Source organism: Mobula birostris, chromosome 2 (genome assembly GCF_030028105.1).
Source record: "Mobula birostris isolate sMobBir1 chromosome 2, sMobBir1.hap1, whole genome shotgun sequence".
Classification (NCBI taxonomy): Eukaryota; Metazoa; Chordata; class Chondrichthyes; order Myliobatiformes; family Myliobatidae; genus Mobula; species Mobula birostris.
This window is the reverse complement of record NC_092371.1, coordinates 12,547,874-12,575,763: the sequence shown is the minus strand read 5'-3', so window position 1 is coordinate 12,575,763 and position 27,890 is coordinate 12,547,874. Positions and strand designations below refer to the sequence as shown.

Here is a 27,890-nt window from a genome sequence, read left to right as displayed (position 1 = left end):
AGATGCTGAATATCTAGAACAAAAGTATGGAAAACTTTACTCGCTCAATAGATGTGCACGCCGCTCGCATTTGTATCTTTCCCTCATTAGGGATAGGTCGGGGACTTTACTCAGAGTTTGCGTGGGAATGAAAGCTGCCGTCTGCATCGAGTTAATCTGACCGAAGCGAATTCCGTCGCCGGCAGGTACGGAGGGAAAGTTGAGCGGCGTGTGATTGGCTGCGGCGCTCGCAATGAGGAGCGTTGCGCGGCCCGTGATTGGTCGGCTCATAAATCCATCAATGTGGCTTGTCAATTGCTCCGGTCTCACCGGGCGCGGGTTGACCTCGGATCTCTCCTGCGGTGACTTTACTTTGCCACTTTCAAACTTCGCGACTATGAGCGGGTCCAGGGTTTTGTCCATCGCTGATGTTCAGATGGCGCGCGAGAGAATTGTAAGTTTGGGAAATGGGGGACCGGGGGGACGGGACGGGACGGGAAAGCGTTCCGAGGAAAGGTCACCGACGTGTGATCGTGTTTTCACGACCGCATTAGTTCCTCTTCCAAAGTATTCAGTCTGATCCGAGTTTTTCCAGCGCTTCGTTTATAAGTGTGCATGTTGCGAGACTGTCGTCGGTAGCATTGGCGGAATTTTGACATTAATGCTATTGGAGTTATATATTAACATATTCGTTTGATAAATATTGCTTTTAAATTGTGTGCGTATTCCTCTAGAATAATTTATTTAAAATAAGAGGTCGCGAGATGGGAAAGGCTGAACAATATTCAGACTGACACGGGAATATGAGATGTTCCCCACAACCCAGGGCCACATTCTTCTCAGTGTGAGTCCGCGTTCTTTGTTGACACAGGGTGTGGATGTGTTTTTGTGCGTGAGACAGAGATCGGTACAACCTGGTAACTGCACTTTGAATCGGTTTCCTTGTATTTTCATGGCAAGTATATTCCACCCATTGGTAAAGCGAACCCACCAACGTCATTAGAATTCTTACCCCGCGGCGCAGAGCTGCTTCAGGATGTTATTTAATTACAGATGATGCGCCGAACAGGCTGGTCCAACGAGCTCAGCAATTTAACCCTAGCCTAATCAAAGAACAATTTATAATAAGCAATTAACCTACTAACTGTGAGAGGAAACCGGAGCACCGGGAGGAAGCCCACGGGGTACATACTTCCTGCAGAGGAAGCTGGAGTTGAACTCGGAACCCCGACGCCCGGAGCTGTAATAGCGTCGCGCTGACCGCTTGCGTTACTCTGGCGTTCTAGTACTGTATCAGAACAATCTCTTGTTTTTATGCGTATCCTTGTGTGTCGTTCTTCATTAACCTTCACAATAAGGGGTGGTTTACGGCAGTGGGTTACCCTGCCAGCTGAGTGAACGACACACACACACACTCCGCTCTGGTCTCCTGGAATGACTTGGACTCCGGAGCAAACTTTCCAGACTGCTGGAAGTTTTCAAAATGTATTTATTTATATAGAATACAGCCCAACAAGACCACGTGGCCCAATTACACCCAATTAACCAGTATATCTTTGGAATTTGGAATCAGCAGCACCCACACGGTCACTGGGAGGATGTACAAAACTCCTGACAGCAGGACTTGAACCCAGGTCACTGGCGCTAACTTCTATTAATTCAGCAGATGCTGGAAATCGAGAGGAACATACACACACAAAACGCTGGAGGAACTCAGCAGATCCTATGGAGGGAAGTCAAGATGCTTGCATCAACTACAGCTCAGCATTCAATAACATCACCCCCTCAAAACCGATCAATAACCTCCAAGTCTTTGGCCTCAGTACCTCCTTGTGCAATTGGATCCTGGATTTCCTCACTTGCTGACCCCAGTCAGTATGGATTGGCAACAACATCTCCTCCACAATCTCCATCAGCACTGGGGCACCACAGGGCTGTGTGTTCAGTCCCCTGATCTACTTGCTTTACACTTACGACTGTGTGGCTACGCACAGCTGATGACACCATTGTCGTAGGGCGAATCAAAGGTGGTGATGAATCAGTATACATTGAAAATCTGGCTGGGTGGTGTCATAACAACCTCTCACTCAATATCAGGAAGACTAGGAGCTTATTACAGACTTCAGAAGGGAGAAACCGGAGGTCCACAAGTCAGTCCTCGTCTGAGGATCAGAGGTGAAGAGGGTTAGCATTTAAATTCTTGGGTGGCACTATTTCAGAGACCCGGCACTCAAGTGAAACTGAGAAGAAAACACAGCAGCCCCTCTGCTTCCCTAGCAGTCTGCTGACAACAAAAACTTTGACAAACTTTTACCGGGTTCTTTCATGTTTCTTGCTTTGTGGCTGCCTGTAAGTAGACACATCTCAAGGTTGTATAATCTATACGTACTCTGATAATAAATGTACTTTGAGCTTTGAACTTTGAGATGGGTAGTGGAGAGATTTTGACCAGTTGCATCACAACCTGGTTTGGGAACACCAATTCCTTCGAATGGAAAATCCTACAAAAGGTAGTGGATTTGGCGCAGTGCATCACCAGTAAAACCTTTCCAACCATTGAGCACATCTACATGAAATGTTGCCGTAGAAAAGCAGCATCAATTGTCAGAGATCCTCACCACCCAGGCCATGCTCTTTTCTCAATGCTGACATCAGCTAGAAGGTACAAGAGCCTCAGGACTCGCACCACCAGCTTCAAGAACAGTTGCTACCCCTCAACCATCAGGCTCTTGGACAAAGGGATAACTACACTCATTTGCCCATCCATTGAGATGTTCCTGCAACCAATGATCTCACCTTAAGGACTCTTTATCTTGTTATTTTATGTTCTCATTATTTATTGCTATTTATTTATCTTTCTGGTTGCAGAGTTTGTTGTCTTCTGCACTCCGGTTGATCCTTCATTGATCCTATTACAGTTACTATTCTATAGATTTGCTGAGTGTACCCACAAAAAAACGAATCTCAGGGTTGTATATATGTACTGTGATAATAACATTTACTTTGAACTTTGAAACTGTTGATGTTGCGGGCCAAGACCACCCCCTTTCAGACTGGAAAGATGGTGGGGGGGGGTGCAGAAGCTAAAGTAAGAAGGTAGGGGAGGGGGGAAGGAGTAGAAGCTGGAAATTGGCAGGTGAGACCAGGCGAGGGGGGGGAGAGGGGTGGGTGGGGGGAGAAGGGATGAAGTGAGAAGCTGGGAGAGGATGAGAGGAAGAGGTAGAGGGCTGGAGAAGAAGGAACCTGATGGGAGAGGAGAGTGAACCATGGGAGAGAGGGAGGGAGGAGGGGCACCAGGGGGAGGTATGGAGAAGAGAAGGACTTGAAGGGGAACCACAGTTGGTAATGGAGGTGCAGTAGAAATCCATGTTCATGCCGTCAGGTTGGAGCCTACCCAGATGGAGTATGAGGTGTTGCTGCTCCAACGCGATGGGAATGGGAACAAGTTGAAATGAGATCCTGCCGTTTGTGGCAGATGGGGGGGAAGGTGCTCAACGAGTGTTGCAATTGTGCAGGGAGTTGGTGAGACCTCGTATGGAACTTGTGACGATTTTGGTTTCCCTGCCCACAAATACGTCTGGTAAAATATGGTAGGGCAGCGGCTGCCGTTGTGGGTAAGGAGTTTGTTCATCCCCCGTCCTCCCCATGACCTGCGCAGGTTTCCTCCCACAGTCCAAAGACAGATGGGTTAGTAGGTTAATTGTTCGTGATTAGGCTGGGGTTAAATTGGGGGTTGCTGGGCAGCGCGACTTGTTGGGCTGTACCTTTAAATAAATGGAGACAGCTCAGAGGGGATTCACCAGGCTCACTACTGGGCTGAGTGGCTTGTCCTGTCAAGAGAGACCAGGCAGCTTCGGGCCATGCTCCCTGCAGTTTAGTCTGAGGGGTGATCTTACTCAAATGTACAAAATCCCAGGGGGAGATGTGGAGGTGTTTCCACCAATGGAGGGAGTCCCCGACAAGGGACACAGCAGCAAGATTTGCTGTACAATAGTACAGTGGGTCGCCAGCGGCCCGGCCCAGGTTCGATTCCTGCTACTGTCTGGCCTGAACTTGTAAAGTTGGAGTTTGTCCCCCTCAGCAGGCTTGGGTTTGTTTGTACATGCTGGATTGAGTTACTCCAGGGCAAATGTGTGAGATCAAGATCCCACACAGAACGCTCTCGGCACAGTGACGGGCAAAATACCTCACTCTCCTGGAATGATTCAACCTGGCTGGCTCCATGGCAACAGGGTTAAATGGTCACAGAATTACACTTCAGTTTCACTGCCAACTCCCACATTATCCCCGAGGACGAGGCAGGAATCTCTCAACACTTTGTCCAGCTCTGCTGAAACCCCCCCTCTCCCTTCCCCCTCTCTCCCTCCCTCTCCCATCACCCCCTCTCTCCTCCTCCCCCTCTCTCTGTACCCCACTCTCACTCCCTCTCTCCCCCTCCCCTCCCCCTCTCTCCTTTCCTTCCACACACCCTCCCCTCCCACTATCTCCCCCACACCCCTCTCCAACTCTTCACCCTCCTCTCCCTCTCACCCTCCCCCCTCTCTCCTCGTCTCCCCCGCTCTTGGTCAGTTTCTGTGTCTTTCCCCTCCCATCACCCCCTGCCAGACTACCTGTCTCTAGACAAATAGACAACTAACCGAAACTAGGGAGGGGGACTATTTGTTCTTTGTCCTTTGCTTTGTTTTCCTGTTAATGTTTATCGGAATTCGTGATCCTTCCAGAGAATTTCACGAAAACACAAGGGCACCGCGACAGGTTAGATACTGACCCCTGGTGCTGCCCTTCGAGATAGAATCTATAGTCATAGTCATACTTTATTAATCCCGGGGGAAATTGCTTTTCGTTACAGTTGCTCCATAAAATATAAATAGTAATAGAACCATAAATAGTTAAATAGTAATATGTAAATTATGCCAGTGAATTATGAAATGTCCAGGACCAGCCTATTGGCTCAGGGTGTCTGACCCTCCAAGGGAGGAGTTGTAAAGTTTGATGGCCACAGGCAGGAATGACATCCTATGACGCTCTGTGTTGTATCTCGGTGGAATGAGTCTCTGGCTGAATGTACTCCTGTGCCCAGCCAGTACATTATGTAGTGGATGGGAGACATTGACCCCTGCATCTCAGGGGTATTGACGGAAGTTTTGATATATGATATGATTTGGTGGCATAAGTAGTTAGCACAGACTCGCTGGACAGAAGGGAATTTTGGGGGCACTGTGAAAGAGCACACAGAAGCTGTATTTAATGTCAGTGACTCCAGCACAACCCTACACCTTTTTGTGCTTAGATCCTTCAGGAAGGACGTTCCTGTTAATGTTCGTCAGACTTCATAACCCTCAGGGAGAAGTTCACCCAAACATACTAGTGCACCATGGCTAGAAAATCCCCGGATACTAGCTGAAAGATGATTTGGGTTCTTGGACCAAGGTGTAGAAACTGCTGGAACTCACCAAATTTTGTTGGTGAACCACAGAATGTATCCTATTCGGCATCATGGTTTGATGTGGCAACTGCTCTGCCCGTGAGCACAGGGGTTGTGGACACAGTACGGCACGCCGCAGGAACTGGGGTCCCCTCCATGACGTACCTCTCACTGCCTCAGGAAAGCAGCCGGCAGAGTCAACAATCCCTCCCACCCCGGACATTCTCTTCCCCCCTCTCCCATTGGGCAGGAGATACGAAAGCCTGCAAGCTCGTCCCACCAGGCTCGAGGGCAGGTTCGTTCCCCACTCCGGGGGATTGTGATGCAATGTGGAGAGGGAGGTATCCTAATGATGTGTTTTCCTGCAGGATGTACCCAGGCTGAGACTGACGTTGCAGACTGAAGAGGACCCAACATGGAGGGACCAAGCCAAAAGAAAGGTGGGTGGTTCATTCCCCGACCCCCTCGGTTCCCTGTCCTGGGACAGTAGATGTAGTGTGAGAATGGGGCTTGGCTTAAGGGCTAGTTTTAGTAACAGCGTCAAAGGATACGGGGAGAGAAGATTCAAGATTGTTTAATGTCATTTCCAGTACACATTTCTTTGGCTGTCCATCGATTTCGACGTTGACTGAGGCCTGGGCAAGGTTGTATGGAAGACCGGCAGTTGCCCATGCTGCAAGTCTCCCCTCTCCACGCTACCGATGTTGTCCAAGGGAAGGGCACTAGGGCCGATACAGCTTGGCACCAGTGTCATCGCAGAGCGATGTGTGGTTAAGTGCCTTGCTCAAGGACACAACACGCTGCCTCAGCTGAGGCTTGTACTAACGACCTTCAGATCACTAGACCGATGCCTTAACCACTTGGCCACGCGCCAACTTGTGTTCCAGTACACAAGTGTAAAGGGGAACAAAATAATTTTTGCTCTGGATCTGGTACAGCACAAAAAAACACAATCAGATAAAGAACACAATAAACATAAGCCCATAAGACAGGTTCTATACATTGATTGTGTGTCCATAAAGTGACACTAGCACAGGAATGCCTGTCCATTGGGCGGAAGAGTATTTCTGTGAAATACAACTCTGGGACTCTGTGTTGAGGGGCAGTCGCTCTCTGTAAGAGCGCTACTCGTTTAGAACTCTAACCTGGTTATTTTGAGACTTCTGCCTTTCCTACTTCCAGCCTGTGGGAAGAGCTTATGCCGTTGTCTCATCCCGGAACGGCGGAGATGAACCGTGGGACTGGGAGCAGGATCGACCTGCCAACGAAGCCAGCAAAGTACGTACAACGTCTGTGCACCTTTCCCCTTTCCTTAAGGCGCTCTTTAAACACTCCCTCTCTGAGCTTTACGGAGGAGTAGTGCACTTGCTCCTGCCCACGTCAATGGTGTTGAGAGTTTCAAGTTCCCAGGGGTGAGCATCATCAAGTCTGTCCTAGTCCAACCGCGTAGACGTCATGGCCATGAAAGCTCGCCAGTGCCTCTACTTCCTCTGGTGGTTAAAGGAATTCAGCGTGTCCCAGTGGGCTTTCGCCCAAGTGCCATCTTGTCCGAATGTAATATGGCATGTGACTGCCAAAAACCGCAGAGTTGTGGACACAGCTCAGCGCGTCACAGAAACCAGCCTCCCCTCCATGGACTCTGTCCACACTTCTCGCTGTCTCAGCAAAGCAGCCATCAGAACCAAAGACCCCCCCCCCCCCCGACCCCAGACATTCTCTCTTCTCCCCTCCCACTTCAGGCAGAACATACAAAAGCCTGAAAGCATGGACCACCAGGATCAAGGCCAGCTTCTATCCCACTGTTATCAGACTCTTGAACAGACCTCCTGTATGATAAAATAGACACCTGGCCTTACAACCTACCTCATTATGATTTTGTACTTTATCATAGAAACATAGAAAATAGATGCAGGAGTAGGCCATTCGGTATGATCATGGCTGATCATCCACAATCAGTATCCAGTTCCAGCCTTATCCCCATAACCTTTGATTCCGCTATCTTTAAGAGCTCTATCCATCTCTTTCTTGAAAGCATCCAGAGACTTGACCTCCACAGCCTTCTGGAGCAGAGCATTCCTGCCTTCAGCATGTCCAATCCCTTAACAATTTTATATGTTTCAATAAGGTCCCCTCTCAGCCTTCTAAATTCCAGAGTGTACAATCCAACTCAGAACCCTGTACCACCTTCCCTCCATACCCCCTGATCCCTTTAGCCACAAGGGCCATATCTAACTCCCTCTTAAATATAGCCAATGAACTGGCCTTAACTGTTTCCTGTGGCAGAGAATTCCACAGATTCACCACTCTCTGTGTGAAGAAGTTTTTCCTCATCTCAGTCCTAAAAGGCTTCCCCTTTATCCTCAAACTGTGACCCCTCGTTCTGGACTTCCCCAACATCGGGAACAATCTTCCTGCATCTAGCCTGTCCAATCCCTTTAGGATTTTATATGTTTCAATAAGATCCCCCCTCAATCTTCTAAATTCCAACGAGTATAAGCCTAGTCAATCCAGTCTTTCATCATATGAAAGTCCTGCCATCCCAGGAATCAATTTGGTGAACCTTCTTTGTACTCTCTCTATGGCAAGAATGTCTTTCCTCAGATTAGGGGACACAAAACTGCACACAACTGCAGATCATTTCCCTGCACTGCACTCTCTCTTCAGCTGTTGCACTTTATTCTGTATTGTTACTGTTTGACCTTGTTCTACCTTGATGCACTGTGATCTGATTGGTATGAACAGTACACAAGACAAGCTTTTCACTGTATCTCGGTACATGAGACAATGGTAGACCGATTCCAGTACCTGTCCCACCACCTCCTTATGAGGCTTGGGCCAGATTTGTTGTGGTAACCCCCTGTATAAATGGGACCTTTCGAGAGCGTCACTTATCCTCAATCTTTTTATCCGCAGCAGACCTCTTTGTGGGTTTGCGAAGAAGCTGTGGAGAAAGATGAAAGGGTCTGTGATCTGGTTGTGTGACACAGGACTCTCTGATCTACGGACTGTTCACAGGGACACACGCACTGGCCTAGCATCAACTCGGTGAAGGGTGCCCTTTGGCCTGCTGGACATCGAGATGTCCATGGGAAAGTGCTACAGATGGGCACGTTCCAGTGGGGGACACACCGAAGTTCAGTGCAGCCACTCCAAGGGCTGAGTGGGGAAGAACCACAGTGTGGGATTCTTCACTGTAGAACGTGGGTGAAGAATCTCCCCAATTATTGTAATTGTGTACCTCCCCCAGGGTAGACACATTAGTGGCAACAGTCCCATTGGTTTTTAGGAATGTAATAGGACGCATTGACGATGAATGTACGGACAAAAAGGCTTTGGTCGCTTTATTCTTGTAAATATTTTTATTCTGAATAAAGTTTATTTTGGTTAAGTTACCACCACCCAATGCCATGGGCTGACCATCAGAGTTGGACTGTTCCCATTGTTGTACCAATATTCAAGGAGTTTACCCCATCCTGACCCTACTCCTGTCTTGCTCACACCCTTCCAAACCCCCGACTTCATGACTTGCCTTGGACTGAGACTGAAAGTTGGTTTAGACGAGGCATAGGAGTAGGCCTTTCTGCCCGATATATTTGTGCTAGCCATTATTCCAAATTAAATGAAATCCCTTCCGCCTGCACGTAGTCCATAGCCCTCCATTCAGGTGTCTATCTACAAGCCTCCATCAGAAACAATCATATCAGCATCCACCTCCAATCCTACTTGGCTGAGGTCACTTCTTGACCCTCAGTGAACCAGCACAGGCAGGAAAGGGGGACTGCAGACGCTGGAAATCCAGAGCAACACACATAAGCCTCTGGAGGAACTCAGCAGGTCAGGCAACATCTATGGAGGGAAACGTCTCAGGCTGAGACCCTCCATCAGGGCTCCAAAACGTCAAATGGTTATTGGCGATGCCTGACCTGCCGAGTTCCTGCGGCGTTTCGTCTGGTGTTGCTGTGTTACTAGGTACAGGAGCCTCAGGACCCACTCCACCAGGTTGAGGAACAGTTATTACCCCTCAACCATCAGGCTCTTGAACCAGTGGTGGATAATTTCACTCAATTTCACTTGCCCCATCACAGAACTGTTCCCACAACCTGTGGGCTCACTTCCAAGTTTTCTGTACTAATCGCTTGCTTATTTATCTATTTATTGGCCTGCTGGTGGCGTAGCGGCATCAGTGCCAGTCTCCGGAGCGAAGGCTCCCGAGTTCGAATCCAAGTCGGGCCACCCCCCGAGCACGCTTTCCATCTGTGCCGCGTTGGGCGTCGAGCAAGCCACTTGGCCTCATATAAAAAAAAGGGTGGAGTCAGGAACGTTCATATCGTGACCCAGTTAGTCCGAAAGGAGACCAATCCTGACAGCACGCGCCAGAAAAGAATGGCTGACTGTCTGGTGCGACGTGCCAGGAGGGATCTAGTTATTTCATTTTTTATTTTCTCCTTTGCATTTGCACCGCATGTTATCTTTTGCACTTTGGTAGTCTGTCCATCCTGTTGGGTGCGGTCTTTCATTGATTCTACTGTCTTTCTTGGATTTACTGTGCATGCTTGCAAGAAAATGAATCTCAGGGTTGTATATGGTGACATATAATAACTTTGATAATAAATTTACCTTGAACTTTGAAACAGTGTCCCTGAGGCTGAAGATGTGTGGGGTAAATCTAGCCGTTGTGCATTCACTAACGGAGTTTCTGTACTCAGCAGGCGTACCTGACGTATGAGCCAGGTGTCAAAGGCAAGCCCCCCAGTACCCAGGAGAGCCCCCTCGGGCAGCTTCGGATGGAACTTGCACAGTTTAAAGAGGTTAGTTGGCTTGGAGCTTTGAACAGGGGGCAGGTTTGATCGCTTGGGCAGTGAGGTGGCAAGTAGAGTTTAATCCAGAGGAGGGTGAGGGGATGTGTGTGAGGTACTGGATTGTACAGGAAAGGTGGGACGTCAGTGAGGTGTATGGGTGGGGAGGGGTGAAAAATCCACTGATTCCCTTTCACCCAGCACAACAAATTATCACAATGTAGAGGGAGTTTCACTCAGTGTCTGACCCCGGGAGTGTGTGATGGGACAGTGTAGAGGGAGCTTCACTCTGTGTCTGACCCCGGGAGTGTGTGATGCAATGGTGTAGATGGAGCTTTACTCTGTGTCTGACCCCGGGAGTGTGTGATGGGACAGTGTAGGGGGAGCTTTACTCTGTGTCTGACCCCGGGAGTATGTGATGGGACAGTGTAGGGGGAGCTCCACTCTGTGTCTGACCCCGGGAGTGTGCGATGGGTCAGGGTAGTGGGAGCTTCACTTGGTATCTGACCCTAGGAGAGTGTGATGGGACGGTGTGGAGGGAGCTTCACTCTGTGTCTGACCCCAGTCGAGTGTGATGGGACAGTGTAGAGGAAGCTTCACTCTGTGTCTGACCCCAGGAGTGTGTGATGGGATAGTGTAGGGGGAGTTTCACTCTGTGTCTGACCTATGGAGTGTGTGCTGGGATGATGTGGAGGGAGCTTCACTCTGCGTCTGACCCCGGGAGTGTGTGATGGGATGGTGTGGAGGGAGATTCACTCTGTATTTAACCCTTATGAAGAGAGAGGACATGGTGCAGGAAGATGCCATGTTCTGATATCCACTACACTGACGTTATTCTGATGGCCGTCTTTAGGTGAGGCATTCCATGGAGATGATCCGACAGAATCTTTCTGCCGGGATGAGTGGATCGCAGTTCAACGTTCTGGATTATTACACCAAGCCCGAGGTAAAAATGTGGGGTCTGCCTGATCACCAGTGACACCCTTTGGTCACAGGGTCATGGAGACAGGCCCTTCAGTCCATTGCATCTGTGCTGACCCATTGATACCGACCCCACTTTATTCTCCTCACATTGCCCAGCTACCCGTTCCAGATTCTAGCCCTGACCCTCCCAGGGTGGCAAGGTCGCAGATCCAGTGCGGGATCACTTTGCACCGCTGTCGGTTAGAGGTTTGTCTGGTGTCCCCGTGTCCACAGGGGTTTCCTCCGGGTACTCTGGTTTCCTCACATTCCAAAGACGTGCAGGTTCGTCGGTCACATGACTGTAATTGGGCTGGCTGGGCCGGGAGGGGAGATCTGATGGAGATTTACGGAGGCAGAGAGTGTCTGTTTCCCAGAGTCGAAATCTCAAACACTGGAGAGCGTGCATTTGAGGTGGGAGGGGGCAGAGTTTAAAAGGAGGGGTGGACAGGTGTCAGTGGGCTGAATAGCCTGTTCCCCGCCTACAACCCAACATGGGGTGAAGATGGATTTGAGCTTCTCAGCGGACGAGTAGCTGGCCAGGCGTAGGCAATTGGAAAGATGCACCGTCCATGGCAATAATTGATTGGGCCTTTGGAAATGCAATGGTGAGGATCACATTGGCTTCTATTTGTGACCTTCCCCCAAGGTGGAAGAAGAGAGCAATCCCTCCGTTGGGTAGCAGTGGTTAGAGGGAGGGAATTTGTTAATTGCACACTTCCTACCCTAACCTCTGCTTGGACAATGCAGGCAGAGAGTGCCCAGGGTGACCCTGTCCTCTAGTGCCAGATGAAAGTGTTAATGTTTGATGTCTCTGGGCCTGTACTTGCTGGAGTTTAGAAGAATGGGGGGGGGGGGGAATCTCACTGAAATCTAGCCAACATTGAAAGGCGTAGATAAAGTGGATGTGGAGAGGATGTTTCTATAGTGGTTGAGTCTAGGACCAGAGGGCACAGCCTCAGAATAGATGACATCCATTTAGAACAGAGACGAGAAGGAATTTCTTTAGCCAGAGGGTGGTGAATCTGTGGAATTCATTGCGACAGATGGCTACGGAAGCCAAGCAATTGGATATATTTAAAGTGGAGGTTAACAGGTTCTTGATTAGTCAGATTGTCAAAGGTTAGGAGGAGAAGGTAGGAGAATGGGGTTGAGAGGGATAATATATCAGCCATGATCAAATGGTGGAGAAGACTCGATGGGCTGAATGGCCTAATTCTGTTCCTATGTCTTACTGTGTTGTAACGGGACGTTCTTGTTGAAGTTTGAGTTGATTCAGTGTCTACCTGACTGACCCTCCTTTGGTTCACTAGGGTGTTTCCCGGCTGAGCCACGAAAGAGAGCAGACTCCGCGGAGTGGGTTGACAGCTGCAAGTACTCAGGTGAGTTTGCAACCCACAGAGGTTGTTGGAGGACACGTGAGAGGTTCTGCGGTAATGCTGTCACTTAGAACACAACACTAAAGCACAGGTATACAAGGAACACCATAAAAATCATGGCCTCCTCCACTGCCACAATGAGGCCTCTCTCAGGATGGAGGAGCAACACTTGGTAGCCTCCAACCAGATAGCATGAACATCAAGTTCTCCAACTTCCAGTAATTTCCCCCCTCCCTCTTCTCTTCTCACCCCCTCAACTGCTCATCACTTCCCTCCAGTGCCCCTGCTCCTTCCATGGCTCACTCCCCTCTCCTATTAGATTCCTCTTTCTTCAGCCATTTACCTCTTCCATCTATCATCTCCCACCCTCTACCAACCTTCTAGCTTGTCCTCTTACCCCGCTCCCCACCACCTTATTCTAGCATCTGTCCCCTTCCTTTCCAGTCCTGAAGACGGGTCTTGGCTTGAAATGTTGACTGTTAATTCATTTCCATAGATTCTACCCACCCTGCTGAGTTCCTCCAGCATTTTGTGTGTTTCCAACATCTACAAAATCTCTTGTGTTTCAACGAAATCCCTCTGCCTGCACGTGATCCAGATTTCCATAAGACTATAAGGTATAGGGGCAGAAATAGGCCATTCAGCCCATCAGGTCTGCTCTGCCATTTGATTTATTTTCCCTCTCAACCCCATTTTCCTGCCTTCTCGCTGTAACCTTTGACACCCCGACTAATCAAGTGACTGATTAGTCACCACTTGAAATGTACTCTAACAACTTGGCCTCCACGGCTGTCTGCCCAGTTCCTTATAAAGCCTCAGCTTTACATCTTTGCTCATATTCAGTCCTCGCGAAATGAACGCTAACATTGTATTTGCCTTCCTTACCATCGACTCTACTTGCAAGTTAATCTTTAACCTGCACAAGCTCTCCCAAGTCCCTTTCACCTCAGATTTCTGAAATTTCTCACTGTTCAGAAAACAGTCTGAAAACACCTTTATTCCTTCTACCAAAGTGCATGGCCATACACTTCGCTACCCTTGGAAATAAGACACTCACCATTCACCTTATCTCAGCCTTTCCTGACCCTGTGTAGGGTCACCCCTTAGCCTCCTACACTCGAAGGGAAGAGGAAAAACTCATCAGCCTCTCCTTGTAACGCAAGCCGTCGGCTCCTGGTAGTTTCACCTACCTCTCCCACTTCCTCTGGCAGCTTGTCCCACATCCCCATGAGCGCAGTTGATTTTTTAAAAAAATTTGGGCCAAGACTAATGCTGATTATTATTATTATTTTGTGGTGGATACCCCATAGTCCTTATGTTTCCTGCAAATCCTAAAATATTACATTTACTGCTACTGGTTTTGCTTAGACTTCCAAGCGGTGATTCTGTTGATTTTAGTTTTAAATTCAGTAGCCGAATTAATTGAGGTATTGCATGGTCAAAGTACAGTTTGTCCAACTCCTGGTAAAGCCTTGCACCTGTTGTTTGCCTTATTTGACTTTAATAACAGTGTATCTTTTGGCATTGTCTGTCTATGTAATGTGGATAGCAGTGGACGTTGTGGGTTAGTGTTGTGTTCTTCAGTTGAAAAGCACGCATTTGACGCTGATTGCGGGATTGGTGTGTGATTCACGTTGTGCGCTGTGGTTCGGATGCTCTGTTGGTTTGTTTGTTTATGCTCTGTGTAGCCCGGGTTGTCTCCAATGCTGTTGACACTGTCACAGTTCACTTCTATATTAGATCTATCAATTGCTGTTGCTTCTGAATCAACAGAGGCATTTATAGTAGACACAATGCTTGAAACTGACTTTTGAATGCCACGCGTCTGGCCTTGCGAATACTGTACATATTACCACACAGTACATCCCTCAGCACCATCACTGAATCATTCAGCCCCACTGTAGCACCAGCAAGAAAAAATCCCTGTCGCTGCCACTGCCCACCACCCTCTGTTTCCCTTTAAACCTCCCCCCCCACCCCCAATGAGCCCGTGCCATCCAGTTACACCCATGTGACCAATTAGCACGCTAACATGGACGTCTCTGCAACGTGGGAAGAAACCCACGCGGTCACTAGGAGAACGTACGAACTCTACAGTCAGCAACGGGAGTTGAACCCAGGGTGCCGATGCTGTATTTGCACTACAGTATCTGCTACACTATCCGGCTCTCCCTGCCCAGGCCTTATCCACGTCCCCCGGGATTTTATAAACCTGTTTTCAAAGGGGGTGGAGAAGGGGAATGAGGTGGAGGACTCTCAGGGTCGGAGGAACTTTACTCGAGGGGGGTTAACCATCTCTCCCTCTTGGCAGACGGACACCTGGGAGCAGGAGACGGAGCAGATGCGGGAGGCCACACAGAGGCTTTACAGGAAGCTGATGGAGGCCGAGGGGAGACACGAGAGGGAGACCAAACTCTTGGAGGTGAGTGGGACAGACCTCAAAACAGGCCCATCCACTTTGGGGCATCTCCTTGTCAAAGACAATTGGAGGGCTCCATCAAAAATGTTATAAGTAAATTTGTTATCAAAGTTGACATGATGCATGCTAGGATGTGCTGGGACACATCAACGGTGACGTAACCTGGTATCATCAGGTGTTTCATAGAAACATAGAAAATAGGTGCAGGAGTAGGCCATTTGGCCCTTCAAGCCTGCACCGCCATTTATTATGATCATGGCTGATCATCCAACTCAGAACCCTGCACCAGCCTTCCCTCCATACCCCCTGATCCCCGTAGCCACAAGGGCCATATCTAACTCCCTCTTAAATATAGCCAATGAACTGGCCTCAACTGTTTCCTGTGGCAGAGAATTCCACAGATTCACCACTCTCTGTGTGAAGAAGTTTTTCCTAATCTCAGTCCTAAAAGGCTTCCCCTTTATCCTCAAACTGTGACCCCTCGTTCTGGACTTCCCCAACATCGGGAACAATCTTCCTGCATCTAGCCTGTCCAATCCCTTTAGGATTTTATACGTTTCAATCAGATCCCCCCTCAATCTTCTAAATTCCAACGAGTACAAGCCTAGTTCATCCAGTCTTTCTTCATATGAAAGTCCTGCCATCCCAGGAATCAATCTGGTGAACCTTCTTTGTACTCCCTGTATGGCAAGGATGTCTTTCCTCAGATTAGGGGACCAAAACTGCACACAATACTCCAGGTGTGGTCTCACCAAGGCCTTGTACAACTGCAGTAGTACCTCCCTGCTCCTGTACTCGAATCCTCTCGCTATAAATGCCAGCATACCATTCGCCTTTTTCACTGCCTACTGTACCTGCATGCCCACTTTCAATGACTGGTGTATAATGACACCCAGGTCTCGTTGCACCTCCCCTTTTCCTAATCGGCCACCATTCAGATAATAATCTGTTTTCCTATTTTTGCCACCAAAGTGGATAACTTCACATTTATCCACATTAAATTGCATCTGCCATGAATTTGCCCACTCACCCAAACTATCCAAGTCACCCTGCATCCTCTTAGCATCCTCCTCACAGCTAACACTGCTGTCCAGCTTCATATCATCCGCAAACTTGGAGATGCTGCATTTAATTCCCTCATCCAAGTCATTAATATATATTGTAAACAACTGGGGTCCCAGCACTGAGCCTTGCGGTACCCCACTAGTCACTGCCTGCCATTCTGAAAAGGTCCCGTTTATTCCCACTCTTTGCTTCCTGCCTGCTAACCAATTCTCTATCCACATCAATACCTTACCCCCAATACCGTGTGCTTTAAGTTTGCACACTAATCTCCTGTGTGGGACCTTGTCAAAAGCCTTTTGAAAATCTAAATATGCCACATCCACTGGTTCTCTCCTATCCACTCTACTAGTTACATCCTCAAAAAATTCTATGAGATTCGTCAGACATGATTTTCCTTTCACAAATGCATGCTGACTTTGTCCGATGATTTCACTGCTTTCCAAATGTGCTGTTATCACATCTTTGATAACTGACTCCAGCAGTTTCCCCACCACCGACGTTAGGCTAACCGGTCTATAATTCCCCGGTTTCTCTCCCTCCTTTTTTAAAAAGTGGGGTTACATTAACCACCCTCCAATCCTCAGGAACTAGTCCAGAATCTAACGAGTTTTAAAAAATTATCACTAATGCATCCACTATTTCTTGGGCTACTTCCTTAAGCACTCTGGGATGCAGACCATCTGGCCCTGGGGATTTATCTGCCTTCAATCCCTTCAATTTACCTAACACCACTTCCCTACTAACATGTATTTCGCTCAGTTCCTCCATCTCACTGGGCCCTCTGTCCCCTACTATTTCTGGAAGATTATTTATGTCCTCCTTAGTGAAGACAGAACCAAAGTAATTATTCAATTGGTCTGTCATGTCCTTGCTCCCCATAATCAATTCACCTGTTTCTGTCTGTAGGGGACCTACATTTGTCTTTACCAGTCTTTTCCTTTTTACATATCTATAAAAGCTTTTACAGTCAGTTTTTATGTTCCTTGCCAGTTTTCTCTCATAATCTTTTCTCCCCTTCCTAATTAAGCCCTTTGTCCTCCTCTGCTGAACTCTGAATTTCTCCCAGTCCTCAGGTGAGCCACTTTTTCTGGCTAATGTGTATGCTTCTTCGGGTCTTTCAACAGCAGACACCCTCGCCCAGGCGACCCAGCCAGGTTTGATCTGTCCCCGGCTTGTGTCCCAGCAGCAATGGGCCCACGGGTCACAGCTCTTGATCCATAGTCATCCAGAGGTCGCTCAGCAGCCTCTGTGACGGTCCTGATGGCTCTTCTTTGCAGCCCCTGTAATACCAAGGAGAGCAGGCAATGCGATTACCTTGAGATCAATTTTCTTACAGGGAAAAAAAAGAAATTGTGTTGGTTGTTAATGCAAGTACATTTGATAAATAAAGCTAATCTCCTTTAAAAAGGGTGAAGCAGAGGACAGGTGGGAATGACTCCCTGCGCAATGGAGCCTTGCCTTGCTGGGGGAGGGGTTGGGATTGACTGACTGACTGAGCTTGTGTACGGGAGGTCGATGTCAGGAACTTTTGCAGTCGGTAACACAGACTGTGGGTTTGAGGAGATGGTGGCTGGTAATTGCCAGGCAGAAGAGACCCATGTCTGGCTCTGTGGCTCGGCTCTGCTCTGCCATTCATGAAGGTTTTATTTTACGTCTGCCCCATTTTCTTGTTCTAGCCCCACAATTCTTCAATTTCTTCAGTAACAAAAGCTGTCCATTGACCTGCCTTGAATACACTAGGGGACTGAGCCTCTACTGCCCTCCTGGGTAGAGACTTCCAAGCACTTTCTGCCTATTTTTGGCTGAACAGTTCTTCTTTTGTCTCCCCTGAATGTAGAAACAGTGACCCCTGGTTTGAGACACCCTGACCAAATGTGTCCCCACTCTCTCAAGTTTCCTAAGAATTTTGTGTGTGATTGGTGTACAGGGACATTTCAAATTCTCCCCATGTTTAAAAAAACCTCTTTTATATTTAAAAATCTCACACTATTCCAACTTATCATCTCACCCCTCCACTTAAGCTGTCTGTATGCCCCCTCCAAATCCTCCCCTAATGTTTACCACCCTGAACCCTTGACACAGCACACTCTGCCACACAGCTTTGTATCAACAGCAAGCTTAGATATTATACAGAATATGCCCTCTTCTCATTACTACCATCAGAGAGGAGGTACTGGGACCTGAAGTGTGTTTGGAACGGCTTCTTCCCCTCTGCCATCTGGTTAAGGCTGAAAGGTGTCAATTTTATGGGGAAAAACTTACAGGGGTGTTGCCAGGACTTGAGGACCTGAATTATATGGAAATATTGAATTGGTTAGGACTTTATTTCCTAGAGCGTAGGAGAGTGAATGGAGATAATACACAAAATTATGAGGGATATAGATATGGAAAATGCAAGATGGCTTTTTCCACTGAGGTTGGATGAGACTAGAACTACAGGTTATAGGTCAAGGGTGAAAGGTGAAAAGTTTAAGGGGAACTTGAGGAGGAACATCTTCACTCACAGGATGGTGAGAGTGTGGAACAAGCTACCAGTGGAAGTGGTGAATGTGTCTTTGATTTCAATATTTAAGACAAATTTGGATAGCACGTGTAAGGGAGGGATTTGGTCAATGGGACTGGTCAGAATAATAGTTTGGCATTGATTAGATGGGCTGAAGTGCCTGATTTTTGTGCTGTAATGCCCTGTGAAACTATTTTGGAACTATTATTTCACTAGTCCTTTTTTGTTCTTGCACCTTGGTTTTGTAGCTTACAGTAATTTTTGTCTAGCATTGTACTGCTGCCGCCAAACAAGACATTTCACAACATACGGCGGTGATATTAAACCTAATTCTGATTTTCTCACAGATTGCTGGGCCACTTGTGGGCCTGTGACGTGTGTGATGAAACTGTGCCCCACGCAACAGGGGTTGTGTTTAGGAATTGCACAGCATCTGACTGCGAGTCCAAGTCACTGCAGAGGACTGCTGAGAGGATCATGGGGGTCTCTCTTTCTCCTATCCAAGATCCTCATCAGGAGCTTGCATAGGCAGGGCTCTTAGCATTGTCAATGATCCTGTCCATCTATCCAACAACCACTTTGACCCTCTAACGACAGGCTGGAAGTACTCTAGCGTTAGGGCAAGAATTTAAGATGGGGAACAGCTTCTTCCCGCAGGCCCATAAGACTACTAAGCTCCCTGCCACCACCCAGGCCTCATCACGTTTACAGTTTACTTTTTGTGTCATAAATGCACCTCATTATTTGTTAATTTATTTGTGGTAATATTACTTTGCGTGTGTACTTGTGTACAGCTAAATAATAAAACTGACTTGTACTTGTTCTCTCTCTGCTGTAGGATCAGGCCAGCCTGTACAAAAGGCAGCTGGGAGAGACGAGGCAATTGCTGCAGAGTTCGGAGGAGAGGGTGGTCCAGCAGGATGGGCGGATTGAGGAACTCCAGCGGTTGATGGCTGGAATGGAACAGGTGGGGGTGGGGAGCACGTCTGCGGCTCGGTGGTGAGGGTGGGGTGGCGACCCGAGTGCTGACAGTGTCTCGTTGATCTCTCACCAGGAGCACCGGATTCTGGTCGCCAAGATGGAGGAGGGCGAGAGGCAGCTGGGGGAGATGAGGACACGGAGGCAGGATGCTGAGGCTCATCAGCACAGGTACAGCCGAGGCGGGTTGGTGCCCCCACTCCCTCTCAGAGCCATGGGGCAAAGCGGGCAGCCCCTCTCTCCATCCATGGTTGCAACTTGGGACAGAACACAATGGGTCGAGGAGTTTCAGTGGACGATGAAGGAGGAACTGTCAACACTGCGTCAACAGTTCCACCCTGTCCCAGATACTCACTGACCTGTTGTACATTGTTCCAAGTTGCAGCATCTGCAATCTCCAGAGACTAAATCTAAAGGACAAAGCTTCAAGGATTGGGACAATAGATTTATGATCTAGTAAGACAAAGGAGCAGAAATAGGCCATTCAGCCCATCGAATCTGCTCTGCCATTTCATCCAGGCTGATTTATTATCCCTCTCAAACCAATTCTCTTGCCTTCTCCCCATAACCTTTGACACCCTGATTAATCCAGAAACTGTCAAATTCTGCCTTAATATACCCAATGTCCTGCCCTACACAGCCATCTGTGGCAATGAGTTCCATATGTTCACCGCCCCCTGGCTGGAGAAACTTCTTCTCATCTGTTTTAAATAGATGTCTCTCAATTCTGAGGCTGTGCCCTCTGGCCCTAGACGCCCCCGTTATAGGAAACATCCTCTCTGTCCACTCCATTTAGGCCTTTCAATATTCGATAGGTTTCAATGAGACCTCCCCCACCATTCTTCTAAATTCCAGTGAATACTATCATAGAACCATCAAATGCCCTTCATACATTAAGCCTTTCATTCCTGGAATCATTCTTGTGAACCTCCTCTGGACCCTCTCCAGTGCCAGCACATCCTTTCTTAGACAAGGGACCCAAAACTACTCACAGTACGCTATGAGTGCGGTCTGACCAGTGCCTTAAGGCCTCAACATTACATTCTTGCTCTTCAATTGAATGCTAACATTGCATTTGCCTTCTTTACCACCGGCTCAACCTGCAAGTTAACCTTTATGAATCCCCACTCCCCTTGCACCTCCAATTTTTGAATTTTCTCCCCATTTAGAAAATAGCCTATATTCCATCTAGCAAAGTGCATGACCATACACCTCCCTACACTATATTCCATCTGCTACTTTTTTGTCAGGCAAAATTTCCCACGATGAAAACTATGCTGACTTAAGCTTATTTTATCGCGTGCCTCCAAGTACCCCAAAACCTCATCCTTAATAATGGACTCCAACATCTTCCCAACCACTGATGTCAGGCTAACTGGCATACTATTTCCTTTCTTCTGCCTCGCTCTCTTCTTGAAGAATGGAGTGACAATTGCAATTTTCCAGTCCTCCAGAACCATTCTAGAATCTAGTGATTCTTGAAACATCATTACTAATGCTTCCAGTCTCTTTAGCTACCTCTTTCACCTACAGGCTTTTCATCTTCCCAAGCACCTTCTCATTAGTAATAGCAACAACACTCACTTCTGCCCCAACATGCTCACATTTCTGGCAGATTGTTCTTATCTTCCACAGTGAAGACTGGCACAAAATACTTAAATTCGTCTGCAATTTTTTTATTCCCCATTACTACCTCTTCCTCTCCGGCATCATTTTCCAGTGGTCCGATATCGATATTGACTCTCATCTCTTTTACTCTCTCTCTCTCTATATATATATATATATATATACACATATATACATACATACACACACACACATATATATTAAAAAATCTGAAAAAACTTTTTATATCATTGGCCAGCTTTTTTCATATTTAATCTTTTCTCCCTTTATGGCTTTTTGAGTTGCTTCCGTTGGCTTTTAAAAACTTCCCAATCCTCTAACTTCCCACTAATATTTGCTTTATTCTATGCCCTCTCCTTTGCTTTTATGCTGTCTTTGACTTCCTCATCATCCACAGCTTCCTCAACATCCCTGTAGAATACTTTTTCATCTTTGGGATGGTCTTACCTGCACTTTCCTATTGCTCCCTAAAACTCCAGCCATTGCTGCACTGTCGTCATCTCTGCTACTGTCCCCTGGCAACTAAATTTGGCCACCTCCTCTCTTATGGCTCTGTAATTCCATTCATTACCCCATTGTAATATTGATACTTTAGATACATCCAATTTTGGTGGCTACTTCTCAAATTACAGAATGAATTCTGTCATATTATGATCACAGACTCTTGAGGGTTTCTTTATCTTAAGCTTACTAATCAAGTCTGGGTCATAGCATAACACCCAATCTAGAGGCCTCAACCACAAGCTGTTCTAAAAAGCCATCTCATAGACATTCTACAATTTTGTAGAATGTAGTAGCACACTACAGGCCTTTTGAACCAAGATGCTGACCTTTAAACCTACTCTAAGATCAGTCTAACCTTTCCTTTCTACATTGTCCTCTATTTCATTCAAAAAGTCTCTTAAATAAGAACATAAGAAATAAGAGCAGGTGTAGGCCATCCAGCCCATCGAGACTGCCCGCCATGTACTAAGATCTGTCTGTAAACTCAGCTCCATCTACCTGCCTTTTCCCCATAACCCTTAATTCTCCTACTATGTAAAAAATTATCTAACTGTATCTTAAATATATTTAGTTAAGAAGCCTCAACTGCCTCCCTGGGCAGAGAATTCCACAGATTTACCACTCTCTGGGGGGAAAAAAGTTTCTCCTCATCTCAGTCCTAAATCTTCTCCCATGAATCTTGAGGCAATGTCCCCTAGTTCTAGTCTCACCTGCCAATGGAAACAACTTTCCTATCCCTTAGCATCTTATCTATCCCTTTCAAAATTTTGCATGTTTCTATGAGATCCCCTCTCATTCTTTTGAATTCCAGAGAGTATAGTCCCAGGCGACTCAATCGCTTCTCATAGGTTAACCCCTTCATCTCTGGAATCAACCTGGTGAACCTCCTCTGCACTGCCTCCAAAGCCAGTATATCCTTCCTCAAATATGGAGACCAGAACTGCACACAGTACTCCAGATGTGTCCTCACCAGTACCCTGTACAGTTGCATGACCTCCCTGCTCTTGAATTCAATCTCTCTAGCAATAAAGGCCAACATTCCATTTGCCGCCTTAATAACCTGTGGTACCTACAAGCTTTTGCGATTCATGCACGAGCACTCCCAAGTCTCTCTGCACAACAGCATGCTGCAATCTTTCACCATTTAAATAATAATCTACTCTTCTATTATTCCTTCCAAAGTGGATGATCTTGCATTTACCAACGTCATATTCCATCTGCCAGACCTTGGCCCACTCATTTAAGCTATCTATATCCCTCTGCAGACTCTCCACATCCTCTGTACAGTTTGCTTCTCCATTCAGTTTAGTGTCATCAGCAAATTTTGCTACGCTACACTCAGTCCCCTCTTCCAAATCATCAATATAAATGGTAAACAGCTGCAGGCCCAGCACTGACCCCTGTGGCACCCCACTCATCACTGACTGCCAACCGGAGCAACACCCATTTATACCAACTCTCTGCCTTCTATTGGTTAACCAATCCACTATCCATGCCAATACACTTCCTCCGACTCTATGCATCCCTAGCTTAAATAAGTCTCTTGTGTGGCACCTTATCGAATGCCTTCTGGAAATCCAAGTATACGACATCCACCTGTTCCCCTCTATCTACTGCACACATTATATCCTCAAAGAACTCCAGTAAGTTTGTCAAACAGGACCTGCCCTTTCTGAATCCATGCTGTGTCTGTCTAATGGAACCACTCCTTTCTAAATGTTTCGCTATTTCTTCCTTAATGACAGCTTCAAGCATTTTCCCACCTACAGATGTTAAGCTAACTGGTCTATAGTTGCCTGCCTTTTGCCTACATCCTTTTTAAAAAAGTGGCGTGACATTTGCTGTCTTCCAATCCGCCAGGACCTGCCCAGAGTCTAGAGAATTTTGGTAAATGATTACCAACACGTCTACTATAAACTCTGCCAATTCCCTCAGCACCCTGGGATGCATCCCATCAGGACCAGGGGACTTATCCACCTTCAGGCCCTCTAGTTTGCTCATCACTATCTCTTTAGTGACAGTGATTTTATCGAGGTCCTCACCTCCCATTTCATCCATAACATCATTCTTTGGCATATTAGACGTGTTCTCCACCATGACCCTAATGTATCTGCCTCTACCAACACCCCTGGCAGATTGGATAGCCCTGCCTCTAACATTCCCCTCTATATGTTCCTCGAATCACCTTAAAATTATGGCCCCTTATATTAGTCATTTCCACCCTGGGGAAGAAAGTCTGGCTGTTCACTTCACCTATCCTCCTTCACTCCAAAGAGAAGAGCCCTAGGTCTCTCAAACAATCCTCATAAGACATGTTCTCTCATCCAGACATTTTGGTAAATTGCCTCTGTACCCTCTCTAAAGCTTCCACATCCTTCCTATGAGGCAGCCAGAACTGAACATCAATTCTCCCAAGTGTGGTTTAGTTGGAGATTTATGCATATGCATGCATGCATGGAGACAGAGACACACACAGAGCGCTGGAGGTTGGAGCTGAACTCACATCTCTGGATCTGTGGGGCAGTGACCTTACTCGCTGTACAGTGTGAAAGCATTTTAGCTCCTAGCAGGGATCAGACCCGGTTGGCTGGATATAGCGGGAGCCAGATGGAGGGGACAGGAGTGTATGGTCCCTGCGGCCCTTGTGGTCCAGGGATTAGTCAGACTCTGATACCCCAGTTTCCGTCTCCAGCGTGAGCCTGGTGCACTGGCGCTACAGAAGCCTTCTCCACCTACCGGTCTTGTGGACAGCTCCCAGGGTTTAACCATCTCTCCGCCTCTCGGTCTGTTTCCCACAGGTCGGAGCAGCTGGAGAAGGAGGTAAAGACCCTGCGGGAGAAGATCTCCCACCTCAGCGACATGTTGCAGAGCCAACAGAGGAAAGTCCGGCAGATGATTGAACAGGTGGGTGCATGGATACCCGTATCTCTTTTGTGTTTGTTCTGCTCCGTGACCTGGGTTGTGGAAATTCTCTGCAGGAGGGGGTGGGCAAATGGGACCAGCTCAGATACCCTGGTTGGCATGGACAAGTTGGGCCGAAAGGCCTGTATTACTCTGACAATCCCAGCCATCCTGGGGCAGATAGATGCAGATGGCATCTGCCCCAGGATGGCTGGGGGCTGCATATTTCAGATTCAGATTCATTTATTTACCATGTATACATCAAAACATGAAATGTCTCATTTGCATTAACAAGCTAATAATGTGCTGGGGCAGCCCACCAAGTATTCTGGCACCAATATAGCATGTTCACAAAGCTTGAGAGAACACAACAAACAACGGCAAAGCTTGCCCCATTCCTCCCTTCCCCACCCACCCACACACAGACGGTCCTGCAACCCTAAGCTCCAGGCTTCCAGATTTTGGCCAATGGGTTTCAGCTTCTGGACTTCAATTTGGGCTTTGATCATTGGTATCAAGCCCCTGGACTAGGCAGCAATGGGACTCTAAACTCCAGGCCCACTGACTCTCCAGCCTTTGTGCTTCCGGGTCATACAGACATTCGATCCCGGGCCAGGGACCCACCAACCTGGGACAGCTCGACATCCTGAGAAGGTTGGGGTCAAGGGGTAAGAGTGCAGAAAGCCCCCTCCCCCTGCCCCCCAGTGGGTGTGGGAGTTGTTGCAACATTCCTGTTAATGGAGAGAATCCTATTTTATTCCCATCGACTTCCCCACCGGATTCCACCCCTCACCTATGGTCTAGGAGTAACTTACCTTCTACAATCCACACATTCAGAGGAATGATGTGCCAATACAGAAGGCACCCGAGGTGAGGATTGAAGCTGTATCTGCTGTGCAGTGGGGTAGCTGCTTTACCAGTTGTGCCACACTGCATCCTAGATTACTAAGTACACTGAAATCAAGTCCAAGGATGTCTGTTTCTCCCTCCACAGCTTCAGTCTTCCAGAGGTCAGATTGAGGAGAAGGACCTGTTGATCCAGCAGCTGCGGGAGAGAGTTGAGCATCTGGAGTCTGAGGTAAGAGACTGAGGGCAGCACCCAAAGGTGCATTTCATTAGTGTTCTTTGGGCTGCGGAGTGCTGGGGAGATCAGTGAAGGTGTGTTTGCTCTTCTTTGAGCAGAGCAGATTAAGAGGAAATTCAACTGAGCTGTTTAAACTTGGCAAGGGTTTTGGAATCACAGCACAGAAACAGGCCCTTCAGCCCATCCAATCTATATCAGACTGTTATTCTGCCTAGTTCCATCGATCCATACCTGAACCAAGCTCCCAACCACATACTTATCCAAACTCCTCTTAAATGTTGCAATCAAACACACATCCATCACTTCTGCTGGTAACTTGTTCCACACTCACACCATCTTCTAGAGTGAAATTGTTCTCCTTAGACATTCCACCTTTCACCCTGAACCCATGACCTTTAGTTGTAGTCTCATCAAACCTCAGTGGAGAAAGCCCGCTTGCAATTACCCTTCATAATTTTGTCTATCACTATCAAATCTCCCCTTATTTTCTTACACTCTATGGAATAAAGTCCGAACCTTTCCCTATAATCAGACTGAGTCCTGGCAACATCCTCGTAAACTTTGTCTTTTAATCTTACTGACATCTTACTTGGTAGGTAGGTGAACAGAGCTGCACACAATACTCCAAATTAGGTCTCACCAACGTCTCATACAATTTCAACATAACATCCCAACTCCTGTACTCAATACATTGATCTATGAAGGTCAATGTGCAAAAAGCTCTCTTTACAACCCTATTGACCCGTGACTCCAATTTCAATGAATTAGGTTCTCATTTCGCCATGAATTTCCATGAAGGAATTCTGAATATTTAATTATTTTGTAACGCTATGGGATGGGGGTAAAGGAGAGGGTACGAGGGTGCAGGGACAGGAGTGAGCAGAGTGGGGGAGGGGTGACCTGAGAGACATAAGTGTAATTGTATCTTGTTCAAAAAAACATAGCAAGTCACTGATCTGGGGCGGGAACTTTCACAATGGAATGAGATGAGGTAGAACAATTAGACAGTAGAGTTTTTTTTGTGAAACAGTGCAGCACAGGGCCTTCCAGCCACTTGAGCCACACCGCCCAGCAAACCCGACTAACCCTAACTGAACTGCAGACAATTAACAATGACCAATTAACCTGCTACTGTGTCTTTGGACTGTGGGAGGAACTGGAGCGTCAAAGGAAAACCCAGCAGTCCTTGGCAAGGACATACAGAGACTCCTAACAGATGGCGCCATAACTGAGTTCCAAACTCCAGCACCCCAAACTGTAATAGTGTTGCACTAACTGCTATGCTACTGTGGCGCCGGTTAACAGAAGGTGTTGTTCATGGGCTGAGGCTCTTGCAAGCTACAGTAGGTGTTTACTCCCTCTGCAGGTCTCTGCCACCAAATTTCCATTACCCCCAGATGTTCCATTGCACTCAGCCCTTCCCTTTGTGTCCTGTTTGGCAGAATCGGGAGTTGCAGGATCGAGCGGAGTACCTCAGCTCCAGCAAGGGCATACCCCATCGCAACCTGTCCAAGAGTGGCACCCAGGCACTTCCGGACCAGCACAGCCTCAGGTAATCATGGCATCGTCGCCGGGTGGGGGGGGGGGGGGGGGAGAGAAGAGAGATGGTCAGTAACACTCCATCACAGCCTGTTTGAGCGCCGTGCCTAAGTGGTCTCTGGAAAGGCAGATAATTGGCAGGGAGTGACCATTTGTGGAGGGGTGATTGGGAACCTCTGCCTTTATCCAGGCTCAGCCTTTAGCCTGCTGTTATCAGACCTCTCGTGCTAAAACATGAACTCTTGATCTCACAATCCACCTTGCATGTGCACCTTTCCTCAAAGCTCAAAGTAAATGTATTATCAAAGTTATCATATACTAGCCTGATTCACTCACCTGCAGGAGAAAAAGTAGAATATTACAGAACAGTACAGGTGCTTTGGCCCACAATATTGTAGCAACATTTTAACCTCTTCCAAAATCAACCTAACCCTTCCCTCCATGTTGCATTCTGCCACGTGCCTATCTAAAAATTTCTTAAAAGCTCTTTACATATCTGCCTCTATCACCACCCCTGGCAGTGCATTCCACACTATAAGACAAACATCCCCCCCCCCCCCCCCACCTCTCAGGCATTTCTTCCAATCACCTTAAAATTATGCCCCTTAGATTTAAACAGTTCCACCCCAGGAAAAAAGTCTGCATATCCACGTGATCAATGCCTCTCATCCTCCTTTGCTCCCAAGAGAAAAGTCCTAGCTCGCTCATTCTATCCTCATAAGACATGCTTTC

The 27,890-nt window shown here is 47.5% G+C and overlaps 1 protein-coding gene across 4 annotated transcripts in view; it reads left to right on the top strand.

Annotated features, from left to right (window-relative positions):
• The first annotated feature begins 282 nt into the window (after nt 1–282).
• The window catches only part of LOC140212444 (tuftelin-like), a 29,363-nt gene continuing 1,755 nt past the window's right edge, over nt 283–27,890 (top strand). Inside the window, exons 1-12 of one of the 4 annotated variants that reach the window (XM_072283262.1) lie at nt 283–433; nt 5,773–5,844; nt 6,587–6,682; nt 10,111–10,212; nt 11,054–11,146; nt 12,474–12,542; nt 14,851–14,961; nt 19,365–19,493; nt 19,581–19,675; nt 24,433–24,538; nt 25,530–25,613; nt 27,062–27,171. In XM_072283262.1, the coding sequence (XP_072139363.1) occupies nt 377–433; nt 5,773–5,844; nt 6,587–6,682; nt 10,111–10,212; nt 11,054–11,146; nt 12,474–12,542; nt 14,851–14,961; nt 19,365–19,493; nt 19,581–19,675; nt 24,433–24,538; nt 25,530–25,613; nt 27,062–27,171 (1,124 nt within the window). In that variant the 5' untranslated portion in view covers nt 283–376. Of the gene's footprint in view, nt 434–4,325; nt 4,735–5,772; nt 5,845–6,586; nt 6,683–10,110; nt 10,213–11,053; nt 11,147–12,473; nt 12,543–14,850; nt 14,962–19,364; nt 19,494–19,580; nt 19,676–24,432; nt 24,539–25,529; nt 25,614–27,061; nt 27,172–27,890 lie in introns of those variants that run through there. The other 3 variants (XM_072283243.1, XM_072283253.1, XM_072283271.1) reach the window with 3 other exon arrangements.